At 40.7% G+C, this 21918-nt stretch overlaps 1 protein-coding gene across 2 annotated transcripts in view; it reads right to left on the reverse strand.

Annotated features, from left to right (window-relative positions):
• Nucleotides 1-20492, reverse strand: part of RUNX1 (RUNX family transcription factor 1) — a 180811-nt gene extending 160319 nt beyond the window's left edge. For both annotated transcript variants that reach the window (XM_081004464.1, XM_081004463.1), the window contains exons 1-2: nucleotides 20346-20492; nucleotides 20028-20146 (exon numbers count right to left, since the gene is read on the reverse strand). In XM_081004464.1, coding sequence (XP_080860590.1) covers nucleotides 20028-20085 — 58 coding nt within the window. In that variant the 5' untranslated portion in view covers nucleotides 20086-20146; nucleotides 20346-20492. The remainder of the gene's footprint in view (nucleotides 1-20027; nucleotides 20147-20345) is intronic.
• Nucleotides 20493-21918: the final 1426 nt, after the last annotated feature.

Below are 21918 nucleotides of genomic sequence, written 5' to 3' on the forward strand. Positions count from 1 at the left end.
ATTCCTCTTCCAACTGCTTCTGCCCTATTTAACAGCTGATGGGTGGTGCGACTGACTTTCCTCAACTGAGGATGGGAGATTTGCTAAGACTGCTCCACCTCCCAGCAGCACCTGTGCCCAGTTGCTGAGGACAGAAATGAAGAACTACCATGAGGAAAAGTAAATCCATGTAGTCTTTTGTTCTGTGGTGCCACCTTACAGCAAGATATCAGCATTACTAGAAATTTGCTTATGAACATCTACTGCTGGTAAAATGCCATGTACAATCTAATTTAGGCTTTGTATTCATTCTTTTTAGAAATATACGTGGAACTAAGATTTAGGCAAACTCAGCATGCTAACAAGCTGGCAAGTCATTTAAAAGGAAAACTAGCCTGAAGTAGAGTCTGAAACTAGTCACAAAAGAGATCAGGACTAATTATTCCTGAAACAGAATGGATTTTTGCTAGCAGCTGGCTTGTAATACGAGAAATGTTGCAGATTTTCTTTTGTATGGTTTCCTACAAGTTAAAGAGCAGGTTATTGGATGTCTCCTGGCAGGTGCTGATGGATTAAGGTGGTAGCTGGTTAGGAACAAACTTTGAATTAGAGGTTTTTGTGTGTGCAGCTAAAATGAATACGATCCCTTGGCATAATCCCCCTTATTTAACACAAGGTTCAAATGTAATGGTTTCTCTCCCACTTGTATATATTTTGCAAACGATGATATAAGCCGTTGCCTTTCTGGTAATGTTTTAGAGTAACAACATATTATGTATACAGTTCAAATCTATTTGTTCCTTGAGTTATCAGATATAAGATGCCAACAAACAAACAAACAAACAAACATGTATGTTACAAGAAATACTGTTTCAAACACCTTAAGGAATTGACTGAAATGTCACTCAGAGGTGATGACACTTTCTTTTTTTGTACTCATAATAGTTTTCTGTGAAACAAAGACCTCATGTAAAACTTGAACTGCGGTGCTATACAAATGACCAAAACTGGAAAACGTCTACCTCCTCAGCACCATAAAATGTTGTTAAAATATTTTGAGAGCATTTGATTCATTAGCATCACATCTAGCTGGTCTCTCTTTTTAGCAATGCCATTCATTAATTGTAATCTATGGTGCTTTTTTTTTTCTTTGTGCATATCCCTTTCCTCAGATAACTCAGCTTCATCTCTCCTAATTATTTTAGCAGAAACAAAACCCAAGCCCTATTCTGATATTCATTATGGGGCCTCAACGAAGGCGTGAAGCAGCAGTATGCATAAGCATTCTAGCTCCATCCTGTCCTCATGCTTGAACAGGGGCGCTGACTTGGGCCCCAGATTATGGGTGTGACGTAACGTGACGATATGATGTCGTGACATCATGATGTCATGTTACAGTGGCCTCGCGGGCTCTCAGATTTCATGTTGGAGGCCTTGCAAGACCTCCAATGCAACTTCCGGTTTATATTGGAAGTTGCGTTGGAGATCTGGCAGGGCCTCAAACGTGCCTTCTGAGGCCTCAGGTCTCATAGGGCCTTGGAGATCATGTCCGAGGCCTCGTAATACCACCAACATGACTTTTGGTTGCTGTTGGACATCGTGCCAGAGGCCTGGCAGGCCTTGGAGGCCACACCCGAGGCCTCGTGAGACTTCTGGTGCAACTTCTGGTTTCTACTGGAAGTCATGTCAGAGGCTTTACAGGGCCTCAGTCGTCACCTCGGAGACAAAAATTGTGGGTGCCTGGTCCCCCAGGGCCCCCTATAATTGGCACCAGTGTGCTTGAACATGAGGAGAGAGACAGGGAATGGAGCAAGCACATTGATGCTTGCTCTCCTCTCCATACACATTCATTTAGAACCAGCAAGGAATACCTGCATAGGGCTCTGGCCTCTTCAGAACCTGCCCTTAAAATAGTAAGATTTAAGATTACAGGGATGTATATGTACATATGAACCTTGTTATTTATTAACCAAAAAAACCAGAGCCCACAATTCTAGGGAAAGATTAGCAGCCACATGAACTGAAATGAGACAAGAGTGTGTTAGCCTGGATACAACCTTAGTGTAGAGTTTGGTTATCTAGACATGTTAAAAATCGTTTCATGTTCATCAGATATGCACACCATGGCTTCTCTGTCTATTATTTCCCTTTTGCTCGCTTGTTTTTCTTTTCATGTTTTCTGCCCCGTTCTGGGTTTCTGCTTTTTTGCTTCAATGAAATAAAAGCAAAATGAACCACAAATGGTTTCAAACCAAGGAAGTGGGAACAAAAAGTGTGGTTGAATTTTATGAGCATTTTTTTACGAGTACTGTACTGGAAGAAAAATTGTGAACATGTAGGTGTTTCATTACTGTTCTAGATACACTGAATGTTGGTTGTACAAAAATGGCAGTAGATAACACTGTTAACAGAAAAGGAGTTAGCTGTAAAGACAACAAAAAAGCAGAAACTTACTGCATATAGCAGGGGATTCAGAGGAAAATACTCCCCCCCCCAAAAAAAAAGTCTGATAGAAAAACCTGTGCATTTAAGCACTGTTGACAATTAACAACATGTCAGAAGGATCTGAGATCCTTGAGATGTTGACATCAAACCTAAGCTTGTAGGAAATGCAATAAAAGTACAAAATCAGCTCATTGCAACACTTAGACAGCATAGCACAGGCCTGCACAACCTCATGTCCTCATGAAAATCCACTGTTTTACTGCAGTTTTCTCCTAATATACACATTTTTGCATGCATTTTCTCACATTTGTCCAGATTTTGCAATGCAGTGCATTTTTGTGCACATTACTCAGCTGGAGAACTATACTGCAAAATTCAGACAAGCGCAAACATCCAAAGATGGCTGTGCTTTGGTTCACATCTTGTTTTGGATATTGCAAATAAGTCAAGCTCTCCTTTAAATGTGCAATGAATCCGATTTCTCCCCATCCCTTTATACACCAGTTGTTTTCGTGACATAAACTCGCTGCACTTTGCAATCTACTGAAACATTTTCAATCTAGTCTTGTTAATCTTGTTTATCAGTTTTCCTACATTTACTAAGAATAAACCCACAGAAGGCATTCCTTCCAGCTCAATCTTTTAAAGCAGAAATCTTCTATGTCTAGAAGAATCTAGAAACTTGCCATGTACTTTACAATACTCATAAAATCCACCAACCACAGCATTCCCCAGCAACCAAATTGAGAATGGGACAATGTAGACTTCCTGAAGTGTCTTATCTAAGTTGCTTCTAGAAGGCTTACTGTAAATCATCTCTTCTGATCATTGGCTTCAAAGAAGGAAACCAAACACTGACCTTACTTGCCAAGGAACCTTTTCAATTTGAAAGTGGCAATTGGAAACTTTCTCTAACAAGCTTTTTTAAAAAATAAAAAAGGTTTCTAGTATAGATAATATTTGTGTGAGCAACATTCTGATAAAATATTTGGAATAAGAGAATAAGCATATAAAAAATACCTATCAGAGAGATAAATAACTCTGCCACAAGTTGTCATGGGGTGTGGTTTTTTTGGGGGGGGGTGTTCTAATCTTCGCCTTGTATTAAAATAAAATATGAATCTAGGAATTCCAAGAAGAAATAAATATATAAAAACAAGATGTTTTACATGAGTTCATCTATATCTGCAAAGTACATGGCATTTCCGAGTAACTTTGTTTTAGCCTCAGATTTTCTTCTGCTGTCCCATAGTTCTCTTGGTGTTCTGATGGATGCACAGAAACATTATAGGAGACAAGCCAGCATTAAATTTGATATCTTGAAAGGCTGCAGGATTGTCAGGAAAACAGAAATGAGGTCAACCAGCAAGATCTGTGGCCTAACACACAGCACTCTGTTCATCTCCACTCTGCCCTATCAGCAGCAAAAGGGGGAATGATTGTGGTGGCATTAGTGGTGTACGTGGCTTTTGCCTTCCCACAAGAGAAAAACCCATTCTTCTGCAGCATCACTTTGTACATAATTCGCCAGCAAAGACATGAGGCGCTTCTTTAGCTACTGCAAGATGAAAATCAAAGCTGGAAATAAAACACCACAGCAATCCAAAAACATCTGGCGATTTGAAAAGAGGTTATTTCACACACAGTGTGGATATTTTAGAAGAAGCCAAACCAGGTTTACTTAAAATAAATTAGAATGTTGAAGAGAAATAGCCTAATAGTTTGACTTTTCTATAGAGGGTGGGAATATACTCCAAAGACAGGGAGCCACCACATAAAAGGACCTATATCCCAGGTCATCACCTTCTTCTCCTTGAGGCAGATGATGACCCTTAGAAGAATATTTCTGTAGTGGTATGGAAAGACTCTTCTCCAAAGTGTTTTCCTGCACTGCTACACTGATGTTTGAAAGCCATTTGTAAGTTGATTTGTAGATATTTTCTTTATCTCCCTGCCAGGAAGGAGGGTAGACTGGAAGGGCTTGTGATTTACTCTGCCTTTATGGCTTTAGCTTCTGAAGGTTACATGAGAAGAAGCTGCCACAGAAACCCATGCCACTGTCATGGAATAAAGACTGTGGATTGTGAAAATAAAGGAAGGTCGAGTGAAGGTGCAGACCTAATTTACTTTTTATCACTGAAGGCAGACAAGCATGAATTGGCTGATTATTCTGTATTGAAAGCTGAAAAACAAATAATGCAAAACTCCTTCAATGCTTTCTAAAATAGCTGCTCAAAGTACGTGCTGATTTCCTTATGTAAGCATTTTAGCACACCTTAGCCCACAACTCCTTAACAGTCCCTCCCTGCAAGAGCTAAAGGCCACCACAGAACATGGACAACTGCATATATTCCTAATAACAAAACTGGCAGGTTTCTGAATCCCAAGTCAACAAGAGGATGAGAACTTCAAGATGTGCTTGAATTACTTTTCTTGTTGAATATTAAACAAAACACCTATGAAAAAGCGCTTCAGTTTATTTACTTGCAGAGGGAGAAAAGACAGTTCGTTTGAAAAGGCACCTGAACAACATTTGGTGGCTGAGTCAAAATGCTGGCTACGAACATGACAGATGAGCACGTAACTGAAAAAGTGTTGCAAACTTAGCAGCATGAAATAGCTGGGCTAAAAAAGCCTGAAACAGGAAAGACTCGCTGACACTCAAGCATATTTTCATCAGTACCTTGTAGGGACGGAACTTCTGCAAAAGCTGCTGAGGCTTGTTATCAGCTCGGCTCAGAAGGCTGTGGTTTTCTCACTCTTACGAGCCTGCTATAACTGACAGTTGTTTTTCATTGAACAGGATGCCGGCATCTAAGGTGTCTCCTTCCCTAAAACTTCACAGAAAGAAGCAGGGCAGCTCAGCCTCACACGCAACTATTTACTCGCTCTTGATTGCAAAAACACTTCTTCTAAGCTGAAGATGCAGCACAGATGCAATGAGAAAAACCCAGTAAATATGGTGGTTGTTAAAAAAAGGAAGCTGCGTGAGCAGTCTTTTAGAGATGCTAAAGCCTCAGATTTAAAAATATGGATGAACAGAACAGTCACACTCTTTAAAAACTCAGACAGTCACAAGCATTAAGTACCAGGGGAGCAAACTGCCTGTCATTATAACAGGCCCTTCAGCTCCCTGCACAACCAATGGGCAGAGATGATGGTAGGTGCAGCCCAGAAACCATCTGGAGGGCTACTGGATCCCCACCCAAGAAGTTGTCAAGAGTGGGCCTTTGCATGTGCTACACTGAAACACAAAGAGTGCAGCCTTTCTCCCTGTCTTGTTCTGTCCCTGTGCAAGGCCCTGGCAGGGACAACTTGGCTGCACCACGTCAGGGATGGGAGGCCAGTTTTTGTCCTCACAGCAATAACACCCTCAAGGTTGCAATACTTTATCCTCCTGCCCAATAAGATGGAAAGGCAATTATTCACTTACAGTAAATATTGGCTCTCCAATGGGTTGGGAATCCCAGCCAATGAGAATCAAGTCTGCACCTAACTGGGCAGTCCTGCCCCTTCCCTCTGCTTAAACCCCATTCTGGTTTTGGTATCTTAGTCACACTAGAGCATGACAAAACCTGGGAACTGGCTTTTATATGTCTAGATTCCAAAAACACCAGAGTAGGTTACCCACTGTAAAGGGTAAGGGCTTAATACACCTGAGTCCGTGAAGCTGTGTCTTTCTGTGACGACCTTCCAAAACCTAAGTTAGTTGTAAGATAACTATCTACCACAATTTTCCATTTGATGTGAACAAATGTCAAAAATGGATCCAGGCTCAACATGCACAAGGAGGCAGTGGTTATTGTACATCAGGGATCCTGGTATTGGTTCGGATTATAATTCGGCAGATTAGCACTTGTACTGTTTAGCTTCAGCTCTTACTTCACAAATTTAAATTATTCCTGATCCAGCTCTTTAGTTTTTCAAAAGTAACATTATTGTTTACATTTTTAATAATGATTTCAAAGCTGGCTGAAAACACAATGAGCAAGTAATTGCCCATTGAAGTAATTGCCCCTGCCTCAGGGTTACTGTCTGCCCAAGTGAGTTTAAGGAGGTGACAGATCCAGAGTTACTGTTCTTTGTTATTTTTTCTTGTCACCTAGCTACCATATTAACAACTGTTAACCCAGATTACATCGTTCAGGGCATAATTAGCAGGGTGTGCTTATGATTCACTCCCCAACCTACCCATGCACTTTTCCGAGAAAAAGGAACAAAAATAAATAAATTACAATTTGTATTTTTGAATGGATTGATAATGACAAGTAATAAGCATGAACAGTGAGTCTAAAAAAATAACCATTTATTATAAAGTTATGACAAATAATGTAATAATGTTATTACAAAAATATATAAATCAGACTCACATTTTAACACTCACCAAAGACAAGTAAAGCCCATCTTTTGTTACGTTAAATGACCACCCAAGCTCTGCTTAAAAACCTCCAAGGAAGAGAGTCCACCATCTTCCATGCTTATAGAAACACACAATTGTTTGGTTCAGAGGACCTTCCCAGAAGCTGAGTCTATCTCACATTCTTGAAACTAGGTTTAGGGTCAAGTATCTATTTGCAAGTCAAATAAGTAACAGTCAATCAGATCAATGTACTGGTAGGGGCACACAATGCAACAAACTAGCTTAAGAGCATCAACCATTGTATCCAATGGCCAAGATCTTGTACATTTCAGAATGTGCCTTTATAATCTCATTTTAAGAGAGCTTGCTTCTTATCTTATTTTAAGATGCTAAAAGTTTGAGATCATAATCCATACATTACAAGCTTCAGATTACACAGCTTTAACATGAGGCTGTGTTTTGAGTACTGAAGGGATTTGAATCTCGGGTCTCCAAGCGCAACACTGTTCACGGGACCACACCAGTGTGCAGCTGCCAGCCATGATCAGAGACAACAAGCTCTTTCCTCCCCTTGGATCAAACCCTGCTCCCAAATCCCATCTAGTCTGCCGAGTCCTAGCATTCGAAGTGCGGTATTGAGAGAAGAGAAAGTAGAAGAAAAACCGATGGTTTACTTGCATTTATAAGTCTAAATGCAAGTACCAGCAAAGAAATAACCTTAAAAAATGTGCACGCCCAAACCAAGCCATCTTGCCATAGTAAACTTCCAGAAATACCACATCAAGGATCTCTGTGCGTCATAACAAACACTGAAGGCAGCAGATGAGATTAACACCTCTTTGCACGACATCAAGAGGAAAACCCCAGAAAGTAACGGCCCTCCAGTGTCTAAATTTGTGTACCGTGACTTGTACAACACTTGCTAATCCCGCCTGACACAGAAGAGGGTTGTCACACCTGATCCATGACAGCAGTCTGCAGCAAAGGTCTGCTGCATTTGCTAATTCTGCTGGCAGGAGAGGGCTTTTTTGAAAGCTGAAAGTCGAGATGAAGCAGTCAGGGGAGGGGGAGGAAACACACACAACAAACCTCCAACCGCTTCTGTTTAACTAACGCTTTTGATCTCAAACTGCTGTGGTCTCGTCCCCAGCACAACAGCACACAAAGGCTCTGTGAACATGGTCTCAGAGGCAGCTTTGTGCAGGTTGAGGGCCCTATAGAAAGAAAGGAACTGTTATGGGAGAGGGACGGAAACAGGGAGAGGCAGGGAGTGAAAGGGGGGAAGGAGGCAAATATAACAGGAGCATCCAGAGGAGGCTTCCAGTCAGCAGGCGGCCTGAACCATAATCACCAGTTTATACAAGGGAATTTTAATTTAATAGATCTTGCAAGGGGGGGGGAGTGGGAGAAAACCTGATCTGAGGCAGTTCATCAGAAAACGGGGGGGGGGGCAGGTTTTTATAGCAAATGCAATTAGCTGGTGTAGTTTTTATTTTCCTTCTTTTACTTCATACAGGTGTAAAGTGAAACCCATAAACCAATTTGTTCCTCTTGGTTATAAACTAGTCTTCAGACAGAAATGCCCCTGAAATCAATGAAATGAACCAATTCAACGAAATGAATCCAATGAACCCTCCGTTAAGGTGAAATTTCAGAGACCACATGGACTGATAATAAAAAAATTATCATTTCTACCCTGCCCATCTGGCTGGGTTTCCCCAGCCACTCTGGGCGGCTTTCAACAGAACATTTAAAACAGAACAAAACTTCAAATACGGTATGATTGACAACAGTCAAAATTGGAAAGTATTACATTAAACTTTTTTATTTTTAAAAAAGGTGCTTTTCCACTAAAACTAACCAATTGTATTACAGAATGGAAGGCGTATGTTATATGATGTAATGAAATAACAACACTTGAGCACTTCTAGATATCTAAAGCAGGATCACTGACACCTCATATTACTGTTTTCAAAATATTATGAACCAATAAGACATGTTGGAATGTTTCAGTCTGTTAAACATCTATTATGCCATCTATCTATAAAGATGTATAAAGAAGCAAGTCATTGCTGGCTGTGCTGTGGTTGAAGAGAACAGAAATGCATGAGCAAAAATTGATCTGGCGTTCTAAATGTGAATACACATGTTTCTAAAGACACATAGATTGTCTTTGTAAGCACTACAAGAGTCCTGCAAGGTAAGCCATTATTGTTAAGTGAAACCAGTGACTTGTCAGAGGCCACCTAGTCAGTTCGTGGTTGAACTAATATTTGAACCAGGGACTTCCTTCCTCATTGTTCAAAATCTTAACCACTGGTTCCTAAAGGTAAATGCTGACATAGGTATTTAGGAATGAACAAAGTTACAAAGGTGCAAGACAGCAAAGCATGCAAATAGAAATAAACTTAATACAACTTTGTCCTGCAAGAAAATGTTGTCATGAGCACTCACCTTCTGTCAGAAGTGCTGCTAATCTGCATTCCAAAAAGTCTCTGGGAGGGTCTTGTCCTCTTTCCAGAATGCTTTAAGTTGTAAGGAACTTCAGTAGGCTATTTCACTTTCCCCATGGTTTTCAGTTTCACCCAACTAAAACTCAGCATTCTATGGCTATGGAGCATGCAGCAACATTCTTAGGAGGGTGCTGCACACTTAAGTTGCTTTTTAATGGTTTGTACCTCTATACAACGTGGTATATGGCGCTATGGGTTAAACCACAGAGCCTAGCGCTTGCTGATCAGAAGGTCGCGGTTCGAATCCCCGCGATGGGGTGAGCTCCCATTGCTTGGTCCCTGCTCGTGCCCACCTAGCAGTTCAAAAGCACAAAGTGCAAGTAGATAAATAGGTACCACTCTGGTGGGAAGGTAAACAATGTTTCCGTGTGCTGTTCTGGTTCACCAGAAGCGGCTTAGTCATGCTGGCCACATGACCCGGAAAAACTGTCTGTGGACAAATGTTGGCTCCCTTGGCCAGTAAAGTGAGATGAGCGCCGCAACCCCAGAGTCATCTGCGACTAGACCTAATGCTCATGGGTCCCTTTACCTTTACCTCTATAGGCCTCAGGGTTTTCTCAACCATGGTGACACTGCCCTTTCTTAGTAGCTCCAATCCTGTTGTCACTCACTACCTGAGCTCATTATTAAAGGGAATGCTGTTGCAAAAGAGACTTCTACAATCCATTCTGAAACACCCAGCAGCTTTACACCTTTCCCCCAACTATTATTGCTGCCTTACAACAAAGCTTCCCTTGCAGTCCCAACTTCACAGTTAATTATAGAAAATTCACTTCTACACAGCTTTCGCTGGCTAAGTCTTGAGAATTAGCCTGCATGTTGATTTTTTAAGTACATTGAGGGAATAACTCATAATGGCATGCATCCTTTGCATGCCACAGATGTGAACCATAAAATTGATCTAAACTGTGATCAAGGAAAACGGGACGGTGACCACATTTTAAAGTGTGCAATACATTTGTCGTTGGGATAAGATTTGCATCTGTGGCACCTTGTGGTAATGTGCTTGAAGCTTTAAAGCTGCTGTAGCAGGTGGGCGCCTCTCTCCTTTAAGGACCATAAAGAAGCAAATTAAAAGTTCAGGCAGCTACATGTTTTTACTTTCTGCCATCATCAAAGAACTAAAAGGATAAGGTGCTTGCTCTTTATCAGAAAGATCAGCTGAAATGCTGAAACTGTTTGCTAAGGATACTGATCTTAGGCCGGTTTAAGATATATATTGAAACCAGGGAAAATGTTTTGAATTTGGAGAAAAACTAGAATAGACAAATGAAATTTACTATGTAATTAAGGACCCACAGAATTTGTAAATGTGTGTGTGTGTGTGTGACCGTGACCAAATATCTCTTTCTCAAAAACCGAAGGGCTCTTGCAGATCTCTGTGAAACAATACTGCCAAGTTTCACACAGCTTCACTTTCATGCTAAAGTGGCAACCACTGTCAAACTAACAAAGGACAACTTGTCAGCCTCTCACAACTGCAGGTGTTTTCTGCCTTCCCAGATATCATCTAATATGAAGGTATTGTTGTTAGCTCTCATGTCTGCATGAAATACACACTGCTGCTTTGTAATAACAATGATCTAGTCAGTTACACTAGACTCTACATAGAAATAAAGCAATTTAGTTGGAAACATTTATATTGGCACATTTGTTTTTTAGCGTCAATTCCAACTTTAAATCCTTTATCACATCAGAGGCAGGAATGCTGGTAACTGAGTAGCAGTGGACCAAGCCGATCGGGTGCCTGGGGCGGCACGCATGACCTGCGCCCAGGGGTGGGGCCAGCCACCTGCAGGGTGGGGCAAGCTAAACATTAGGAAGAACTTCCTGACAGTAAGAGCTGTTTGACAGTGGAATTTGCTGCCAAGGAGTGTGGTGGAGTCTCCTTCTTTGGAGGTCTTTAAGCAGAGGCTTGACAACCATATGTCAGGAGTGCTCTGATGGTGTTTCCTGCTTTGGCAGGGGGTTGGACTCGATGGCCCTTGTGGTCTCTTCCAACTCTATGATTCTATGATTCTAAGCTGGGGCAGGACGCTCTGTGGGGCCTCCAAGGAGTCTGCCTGCCTCCTCCCACTCAGTCACCCTATAGCTGGGGGGGGAGGCAGCTGGTGGACCATTTGGGGCAGTGTGGAGCCTGCGGACGCCTGAGCCACTGCGTCTCTCCCAGGAGAGACGCGTGGCTAGGGTGCACTGCAGGCCCCACAGTGAGTGCTGCCCAGCATTTTGTCACCCCCCTCAGTGGTGACACCCGTGGCGGCCCGCCCCCACCACACCCCCTCTTCCTCTGCCCCTGTAACAGAGGTCTTGGAGGCTCTCATATAATACACACTGAGGGAAGACAGAGGTTTCCATGAGATGACCATCCAAATTTGATATAGATGCCCTGTACAAGGATGGATACATTGCGTCTAACAGTAACTAAGGTGTAGTGGCACTGAGTGGCCAGCACTGATGAAACAGCAAGGACCAGCAAGATGAACAGGGAAGAGAGGATGAGACACTTTTGTGGGGGGGGGATGGAAGGGGAGTACACAGGTCTGAAGTGGCTCAGGTCAGACCTATATGGTTCTTTACCTGAAGCGGCACTCTGGGTACCATTTTTTCCTTGTTTAACTGTAGATTTCATCTTGAGTCTGGAGAGAAGTACTGGAGAGAAGTGAGCTAAAATGTGCAATTTCCAGGAGACAATTAGCAGGTGAAGGAAGACTTAACCACTCTCTCTTCCAGCCTGCCAATATATCCCTGCCCAAACATTAGCATTACAAAGACTCCTGGGCTGGTTTTGTAAACTAAATTCCATGGTGAATCAGAATCCTCTTCCCCCAGCAATTACAGTAAGCGAGTAAAATGGTCACATTCCAGCAAGGCAAAAGCACTCAAGGGCAGTGTGGAATATGGCTGGTGAATGGCAGGGCCTGAGGAGAATCCCAAAGCCTAGAGAGAAAGAGGCCTGGATGTGCCTGAGGTTTTCCCCCTCAACCCTCTAGAGTCTCCCAGCTGGAGTTCCTTTAACCAGAGACAAGGGAATGTTATGCATGCAGATGCCACGTTGTACCACTGAGCTGCAGCCCCTTCTCTTTAGGCATAACACCAAACCCAGAGGCGGTTTTCTCCCATTGATAGTGGCAGGACACAGAGCAAATAATTATGAATTAACAATCGTCGTTGAGCACCGGAAGAAAATGCGCCACCATTTCAATGTTCAGACACTGATCTAGTTTCCAGGCCTTGTCTGGAATGCTTAGTTTTACCAAACTAGCACATTGTTTTCTTTTTGATATTTTACTCCCTTCTTTCCAGTAATTCCTGTAATGGCTCTTTCAGAGGCACTCAGGCCTTCACAATGAAAAAGGGAGCATCTCTAACAGTGAGAAGACTGTGTAAAAACCAGACATTGTGCAAGCCTTCTCTCCCCCCTCCCCCCGCACATCAGCCATGCCAAGCCTTTTATTAGTTTCGCCAGTTCAATTTCCTTTCCGCAAGATCATTTAGTGTTTTTCTGAGTAACCCTTTTTTCATTTGGATGCTTAGCACCATAAAACAGGGATAAACATGCCTTGTTGCAAAGTTATCTGTTAGATTATCGCTAGTTTAGAACCTAGAGAAAAAGATATAGGACAAATGGTTCAATGACTTAGGTTAGGTTGTCCTAAGGGCTGTGATTCAGCCTTTGCTCCACAACAGTGCTGGGGAACCTGCAGCTATGTTTGATCCAGCCTGTGGATCAAACAGGGCTCAGCAGACCTCCTCATTTGGGTGAAAACTGTGCTCACCTGCCTGACAGCTGATGTCATACTTGATGTCAGGGGTGGGTATGGTGAGGGCTTCAAAGGAACAATCAGAAGTTTTAAGTGGGTTTTCCAAAAGGCTTTCCAATAGGCCACACTGAGCTCTGAAGTCCTAACAATTAGGGCACTAAAGCAAAACATCTCCTGATAATCACAGTGGTGTCAAGTGATTGACTTGTTGCAGCCCCCACCCACCTATCAAATTTGGCCTGTCAAGGGCTGGGGAGATAAAAGATCCAGCCTGCTGGCCAGAAATGTTTTCCCCCACCCTGTTCCATAACAAACTTCCCATGTGACCTTGGATGGGTCACTAAGTTTCTATGATTCATTCCAATACTCTTTAAGTAAGGATGACAGTTTTTCTGCACATCATGGGATGGGGCTGAGATATCCAGATGCTGCGTGGGAGTTTGTGTGTTGCAGCTGCTCACATACCATTCCAGCAACATTAAGAAACAAAAGATTATTTGGGTAGTGTTGGCAGCGTGGGTGTTGCAGCATAGGGCCAGAGAACAACAAGAGGGCAAGAGATAATTTCATTCAGTTTCAACAGAATTTGCCTCTTGCATTTTTTATATACCAACTTTCTGCCATAGTACTCAACAAACATTTTAAGCTGGATATGCGAAGAAAGTTTCTAATGTAGGAAGAGCTGAACAGTAGCGCATACGTTAATGGAGAATTGAAAGGAAAGTCTAGACAGACAACTGTCAATATTGTTATTTTAACCTTATGTTTCCAGGTCATCCAGAGTCTGCCTGTACTTGCTTAGATGAAGATGCTTAGGATATGCACTGTGGATAGTAATACATTAATTTAATCAGCTGCCATCCATAAGGATATTTTGAAGGCTTTTCAATAATGTGCCCTTAGGGATTTTGGAGGACATGTAACACCAATGCTGACTAAATATTCTAGAGACAAATGTTCCTATGAGTGGGCTGGATTCTGCATACTTGGAGAAGTTATTGAGTGAGTCACATTTGTAGGAATTAATCTATACAAATGGGTTAGGTGTGCATAACAAAAAAAGCCTCATTATATCCCACATGTTAAGAATTATCATTTGTTACTACAGGATTGTATGTCTTCAGATGAAATATCAAATAATATCTTTTTTAAAAAAAAATCTATGATAATTCAATTCTTGTCATTCAGTGTGTTCTTTGAACCCAGTTTCCCCCCTTGAAGCATGTTTCAAGTCCCTGACCTCTTCTCCATCCTTATAATGCAGTGGTACCTCTGGTTAAGAACTTAATTCGTTCCAGAGGTCTGTTCTTAACCTGAAACTGTTCTTAACCTGAAGCACCACTTTAGCTAATGGGGCCTTCCGCTGCCGCTGTGCCGCTGCCACCCGATTTCTGTTCTCATCCTGAAGTAAAGTTCTTAACCCGAGGTACTATTTCTGAGTTAGTGGAGTTGGTAACCTGAAGTGTCTGTAACCTGAAGCGTCTGTAACCCAAGGTACCACTGTAATGTGTTTATTAAGAGAGAGTTGCAGTTAAACGCTAAAGCATTTTCATGAGGATTTTTAAAAGGAAAATTTGCAAGTTACTACAGAAATGTGGAGAACCAGATTTAAGGATTAAGAGGGAGGGAGGGAGGGAGGGAGGGAGGGAGGGAGGGAGGGAGGGAGAGAACTGAAATAAACAGCTCCTTTCAAACCTACTCAGGGGTTGGTGAGAGTAATGCCTCTAAATTTACAATACCATAATCCAGTGATGGGAGAAAAGAGAGTTGCCAGAGTGGTGGTGGCGGCGGCAGAGGGAGGCAGAGGTATGCTGTGCCTGATAGTATACAGGGGGAATGATTTTACTTGGAGAGAAAGAAGAAAAAAACCACTGCGGCTTATAATTTTATAGAAATTTCCTTTAAAAAAACCCCACATTTTTAAGTTGCTGGTAAAAAGCCGGTAGACCAATATACCTGTGATGTGGCAGGCTTTATTCATTCTGGAAGGGCAATGATGCCTGCAATTTTTTTTCTACTTCTGTCAAGAAAATATATATAGCCATTTTTTCATTTCAAATAGTAGATGGAGGTAGCTGGGAGTAAGGCAGACTTGCATGGTCCTTGAACTAAATCATGAAGCCTACAAGTACTCTGGCCATATTGTTCATGTATTTTAATCCACAGATTATTAATTAGACGGCAAGTGTTGCACAATGTGAATTGCTGGTGATACAAGTGCCTGTATCTTTCAGCAGGAAATTGCAGCAGTCTACTTCCTATCCCTGCCTGTTTTCACCGACTCTGTCAGACGTATAGCAGATAGCTCTGTTAACCTATAATGAAGTTCAGTGGTATTCTTTAAGTTTTTGGGTGCTTCCCTGATGGAATGTTTAGAGTAGATCCATTTTAAGTAGTACATCTTAAGGCAGCCCTGTTCAGGGAAGTTTTTAATCTGTGATATTTTAGTGTATTTTTGGTTTCTATGGAAGCCGCCCAGAGTGGCTGGGGAAACCCAGCCAGATGGGCGGGGTACAAATAATAAATTATTATTATTATTATTATTATTATTATTATTATTATTATTATTATTTCTTGATCCAGACCAGTTCCTGGCCTCTGAGTTCAACACCTCATACCTAACCTTTGTCAGGAACTGAACCACAAATGTGTGTCCCTTTATCCAAGTCAGTGGATAACACTGCTGTAGTCTTGGAGAGGACATTTTTGAGTCTTGCTTCTTCTCATACCAAATGCTGCCTGTTGCTTGCTTACTCACACTACGCTTTATTATACTGATCATCATCATCTTATTTATTGTTGTTGTTGTTGTTTATTTATGTTTATTATATCAATATTCCACCTTTCTCAAAGCAGCCTACATAGAGTTCTTGAGCAACCTTCCCATTTTAAGGCAGATATGACTCTGCTTAGATACATCAAAGTAGCTGTACTGAGTCCTAAAGACCATACCCTAGAATCTAACTCCTCTTTACACCTGGTCATAGAAAACATGGGCACAATTCAACCAACACTAATCATTTTACAATCCTACTGACAGAAGACACATAAGCAATGGGATTTTAAAAGCATTTGATTCCCCGTTTGTATCTCTTGACATGACCCTAACAGCTGTGGCATTCAGAAGGAGAAAGCAGTGCTCAAACATTAAGGCTACAATTCTATGCCAATGCACCAGGGATGAAACCCAATTGAACTCAGTGGGACTTACTTTTGACTAGACAGGCATAGGTTTGCTCTGTTTGCTGTCTCCAAGAGTTCAGGAAGTTTGTGGCAATAAATTCATATTTGACACAGCTAATATTTATTTATTTATTTATTTATTCATTAATTTATAAAAGTATGTACCACTCTGTTACAAAATATCAGGTACACAGCAATATAAAACCATTAAAAGCAGTATGGTGGTTTTCCTCACCTTCAGATTATTACATTAGTGTTTTTTCCTTCTTTCGGGTATTAAAGGTTTTTTTTTTAATCCCATTGCCATGGACTTGTTAGTGAAAAACATTTAGAAAGCGGAATAATTCATAATTTTCTTTGTAAACAAATGAATGTGTGATTTTTGGAGAAGCCTAGGTCTCCCAAAAAGAAATATTAAATAGATTTTTTGTTTCTTTACCTAGCAGTGTAAGGGAGGACCTGGTGTGGTGTGATAGAAAAAGGGTCATATCCTTTGTGGTGTACCACATTCAATTAATATGACAAGCTTTGTGATCCTGTCAGTTTTCACAGAGGGTGGGACCAGTGTTTGCTTCCCCACTCCTCTCTTTTTGTCCAAATTTTCACAGAGTATCGCACTGAAAAAGAATGATGGATTTCCGTCCTAGAGGACTGCATGGGCTGATAAAGTGAAATCTATGGCAGAAAACAACTTGTTTTTTCCACCCTTTAGGCCATAATTTTAGTTGAGAGAGAGAGAAAGTGTAATAAATTTTGGCGGGAAAAATAACCAAACTATTTTGGACATTTCTAATGACTAGTGTGTATAAACACTACTGAGAAATGGTGGTGAGAACAATTTGACTGAGGGAATGATTATTTTTCTTGCATCAAAGCCTAGGTATTTGTCAAGTCAGGTCTTTTGAAATTGTCTGAAACTCAGTAAAAGGAGGAAGCAGACATACACACACACACACACCACTTTTGGACAAGACTTGAAGTCTCTCATATTTAAACCTCATTTATTTCTATTAATCAGTGAAAATAATGAATACATTCACTGCTTACTGAAGCTATCTATTACAATTAAGCTCGCATCCTAAAATATAGGCAAAACAAAACAAAATGTCTGATTTAATTGCTCAAAACAGGTCCTGTTCTGGAACTAAGGCCTAGTCCAGAGACTCAGAATGTGGGGGCATAATTATAAGACCGTGGGGTGGATTTGATGCTTCACACTTTCATCTTAATAATCTCACATAAAAAACCTTGTAAGCAAAAAAACTAGGGTATCATGCATGAAATTCTAGCCCAGCATGATCCCTGCGATGCTTTTTGCTGTCTCTGTGCCATCGGCAGCCAATGTGCTTTCCTCTCATATCTATTTGTAAGATCAGAAATCACTTGTGGTTGATGTGCAATCTATGCTGCTAATTCCAAAGATCATTTAGCAACCATCTTGGCTACCACTCAGTCTAAACTACTGCTGAGAGTGAAGGCTAATTCTGCAGCTGTTAGGGAATCACTTGTACTTATGTTCAGAGGGTAAAGTAAAAACAGAAAGCATACAGGAAATTTACTAAGCAAAGCACATGCCCAATACATGTGCTTATCAGACAGTACAGCAAATAGATGAGAAGATCACAAATGATGCTGCAAGATGTAAAAATATGAACTAATGAAAGTAAGGGGCACAGAATATTTCCCGCTTTTATGGGAACTGTACCCCAGTAGGACCAAGATCAACTGAGGAGGGAAAATGTTTGAGCTCCTCACAATTTTAATGGTTCTCACTCAGTTCTGTCACCTCTCAGGTGGGCACCAAGAGAACAAGGGAGGTGTTCATGGTTGAGTTCTGACACCTCTTTTTCTAGAAAAATAGCACTGGTTCTCACACAAGGCAGATTTCCAGCCAATTTTGCACTTGGAATCTATTTTTAGTATGCATTCTCTACGCTGGAACACAGGATTGGTCTGGTATATAATAAAATGATTATACTTAATTTTGTAGAAGAACTGTTATGCCTGCTTATGCTAATGGAGAATGAAGGCCCTAATACATGCCGTTTCAAATTTGTTTAAACTTTATCTACTCATTTATGGCTCTTTTCCTGTCAGAGTTCAAGAACAGGCTGACTATACACTACTATGTCAAGTAGAGCACTACAGGGTTCAGTCTTTATTACATTCCAAATGAATAAAATTTCCTCAATAAAGCCTTCCTGTCCTGTAGATAAAAGAGCAAATAAACATTTGGATGGGCAAAAAATAAAATAAAATAAATGAAGCCAACTACACTCAGGAAGACCCCTTGTTATTCTACGAATATTGCTTCCTTTGCTTGTTAGCAACCCAAAGGAAATGAGTCGGGGAAGATTAAGCAGTTTCTCAGTCCCCAGCCTTGCTACTAAAAGATGTTTCAGAAAAAGAAAAGGTGTGTGACTCACCCAGCTCATAATGATCTGGTTGAGCTACACTATCCTCTCCTGCCAGTAAAATGTTGCTTAAAACCTTTGTAGTCACAGAGTCAAAGAAAAGCTTTTATAGCATTCTTCTCCCCTATGTTCACCCCATTTCTAATCCATAAGGGAGCGATGCTGCAAAGTGGCTTGTTGTGTCAAAGCAGCTTGCAACCCTTCCGCATTCCTTTGCATGCTTATTAATACAAATAACTGGTGACTCATTTTGACACTCCTGAGGCGGCCAAGGAGTTTGCAACGCTTGTGTGCACTCTCTCTCTCACACAAACACACACACACGCATAAACAACCATGCCAACCACCACCAGCATGAAATAGCTAAGAATTCAATTTATAAAATTGCATTTATTATAACAGGCATTTTTTGTCAGGAGTACTGCTAGAATAAGAATAACATTCTTATCATATTGTATCACTCTTATCTCGGAATGCTACTGAGGAAACTTCCTGACAGCCTATTTCTTTCACAAGTTAACTTGCTTACTAATAAGGATTTATCACAATCAAAACATCTGTTTTGAGGATAGTAGAGCTAGCAGAAAACTTCAGTCAGTATTTGTATAGGACATTGTTCCACAGGTTGCTTTATTATTCCGCACCTCTGGATGGTTCTGAAAGCATCTGCAACAAATGATATCTAAATACAGAAAGCAACACAGCTTTCCATGCAATAAACAAATGCATCAAATTTGCTTCATTCTACTCACTGTGCAGTGACTTTTAACACAGTGGGAAGTTCCTTTTCTATTTTTAAAATGTCTTAAATGAGTGATTCCAACAACCTGATATTATTCATGCTCATTCAGATGTAAGCCCCACTAATTTTAATGGGATTTATTCCTAGATAAAAATGCATATGCGAATTGTAGCCCTAGGCTTCTTCCATTATTTGGACTGGTACATAAATGGAGCAACAGCTCAACTTTGTTCCTTATTCATATTAGTCTGTGATGCATACAGTGTGCTATTGGCTATTTAAATAAGAGCTGTTCCAAAGCACTGACTCCACCAGCACAGCTAAACTCTCCTTTGGTGGTTTGTGCTTCTGCTTGTTGCATGCAATTTGTATGATTTGTAACAGTCACATTCACAAAACAGAGCACTGTTGATTACGTACTGGTGACTTGAACAACTGAAATGAGTGCTCAGTACAATAGCTCAACAGAATCAAGCTGGTAATGCATTTACATTTCAGATTTTATTAGAATCAGAGAAAATAATCATGGAAAAACATGTGCTCCTAAGAGCTTCTTGAAAAGTGCAAACATGCATTTTCCTGAACATGGATGAGTCAAAAAGTATATTTAAAAGATTGAGTGGCACTTACCTCGCACGAAGCACTGCTGGTAAGAAGGAAATGACTCAAAGAAGCTGTTTGAAGTCATGGTTTCCTCTTTTAAAAACTTATTTTCTTTTTTAAAAGGGGCGATATGTTATTTCTTTTACCTTGGGAAGTAAAAAATCAAGAGTGGTCATTATAACAAACTCCTCTGCCATTGCACTTTGCATGTTTGTATCTGCAAAGTAAAATAAATTCAGTCATAAGAGTCTTTTTCTCTCACACAACCACTGAACTGTTTTGTAAAAGAGAGAGGGAGAGAGAGAGAGAGAAATAGCGGATCACTTGTGGTTTCATGATGCTTACCACTCTATGAAACTCTTGTGGTTTGCAGTCAAAATGATTCGCCCTGCCTGCTGACCAATATCCCGGACCCGCTCTTGTGTGACTGCCTCTGTACCCAACTTGTGGTTCTGTGGTTGTTTATGAGGCCCAAAGAAGTGTTTCACACAACCAATATTACAAATTTAACCGTTCCTCTTTCCACAGCCTCTTTCAATTGGCTCTTGACAATCACATGATTTCAGTGATGTCACCTAAAATAAAAAAAAGCATTTTGAGCAATGCTCTTCCCACACCACCTGCCTTCCCGTAGATTCAGCAAAGAAACAGTATGCAGAGAGACAGAGACACAGAAAGAGGCTGAGCCTGACTCACAGTCCTTGTTCTACAAATGGGCTTTGCTGATTAAGGACAACTCTGCCTTGTTTTTGCTTGTGGTTGCTGGAACTACTGATTATTTTCATAGATATTTCATTGCTGCTTATTCAATAGTAATTCAAACCCTGGCATTAGTCTGCTGCTGAAAGAGGATGTATATGGCATCATCTAACATTGGAATCACTTTTCAAAAAGTTCAGCAGGTGGGCAACTGGATTTTTTTTAAAGGCAATAATAAGTCAAAAGAGGATAAAATGGATTAGCTCAACTGTTACCCCTTTAGGACAGCCAGAAAATGTCAGGGATCTTATGAATGAATTAAAGACTGGCATAAACTTTAACGGGTAAGGATTACTGAGCTCTTTGAAAACTAAAGTGCTAGATGAATAATAAAAATTAATAATTGTCATTATCTTGTTATTTTTATTGGGGTAGAACTTTTTTGTAGTTGAACCCTTCAAAATTTGAGTTACCTTCTTGTTTGGAAATTATTCGGCACAAGGTACTGAACTTAGAACTTGATATTCCAAATGTATCTTTCCTTCCCATAGAGCAGAAAAAGAGAATAGTTTATGCCTCACCATGTGCCAATGGTAAATTCTAAAGAAAGAAAAGAACCACTTAAGAACAAAGATGTGATTGTTAGGCCAGCTATTAAGCACCTTAGTCACTGATCCGTACACTTCACTGCAGCCTTTCTCTACTTCAAATGTGAAATCCTAAGGATTTTTCTCACACCTGTAGTAATTTTTAAAGGCCTAACACACAGGAATATTTTAAACCATTAAGCATTTGCCAAGCATTTGGTTATAAAAGAAGCAATGAACCAGTTCAAATAGGAGTGATCCAGCAGGATGCTTCTTGCTTTTTAACTTTCTGCTGAAAATGACATCCAGAAAAGTGAATTTCATGGGGCCGGGAGAATGATCAAGAGAGTAGATGGTAAGTTGTATATGAGGCAAAACTAAATTAAGGAACCAAGCTACAGATATGAAGATGGAAGAGAGAAGAGACATGGTGACAATTTTAGGACACTTTTTTTTAATAAGGGAAGGAATAGGAAGAATTGCTTGCCTTATCCCCTGACAGCATAGAGGATAAAGCTATCAGTGGCTATTAATTCTGAGACTGGATACTACCTCTGAATTCCAGTAGCTGGAGAATATGAGTGGGTGATAGACTGTAGCTACAATGGTAGATGGAGAGGTTGGGTTGGGTT

The sequence above is a fragment of the Podarcis pityusensis genome (genome assembly GCF_964106645.2).
Source record: "Podarcis pityusensis genome assembly, chromosome: 4".
In the NCBI taxonomy this organism is placed as follows: domain Eukaryota; kingdom Metazoa; phylum Chordata; class Lepidosauria; order Squamata; family Lacertidae; genus Podarcis; species Podarcis pityusensis.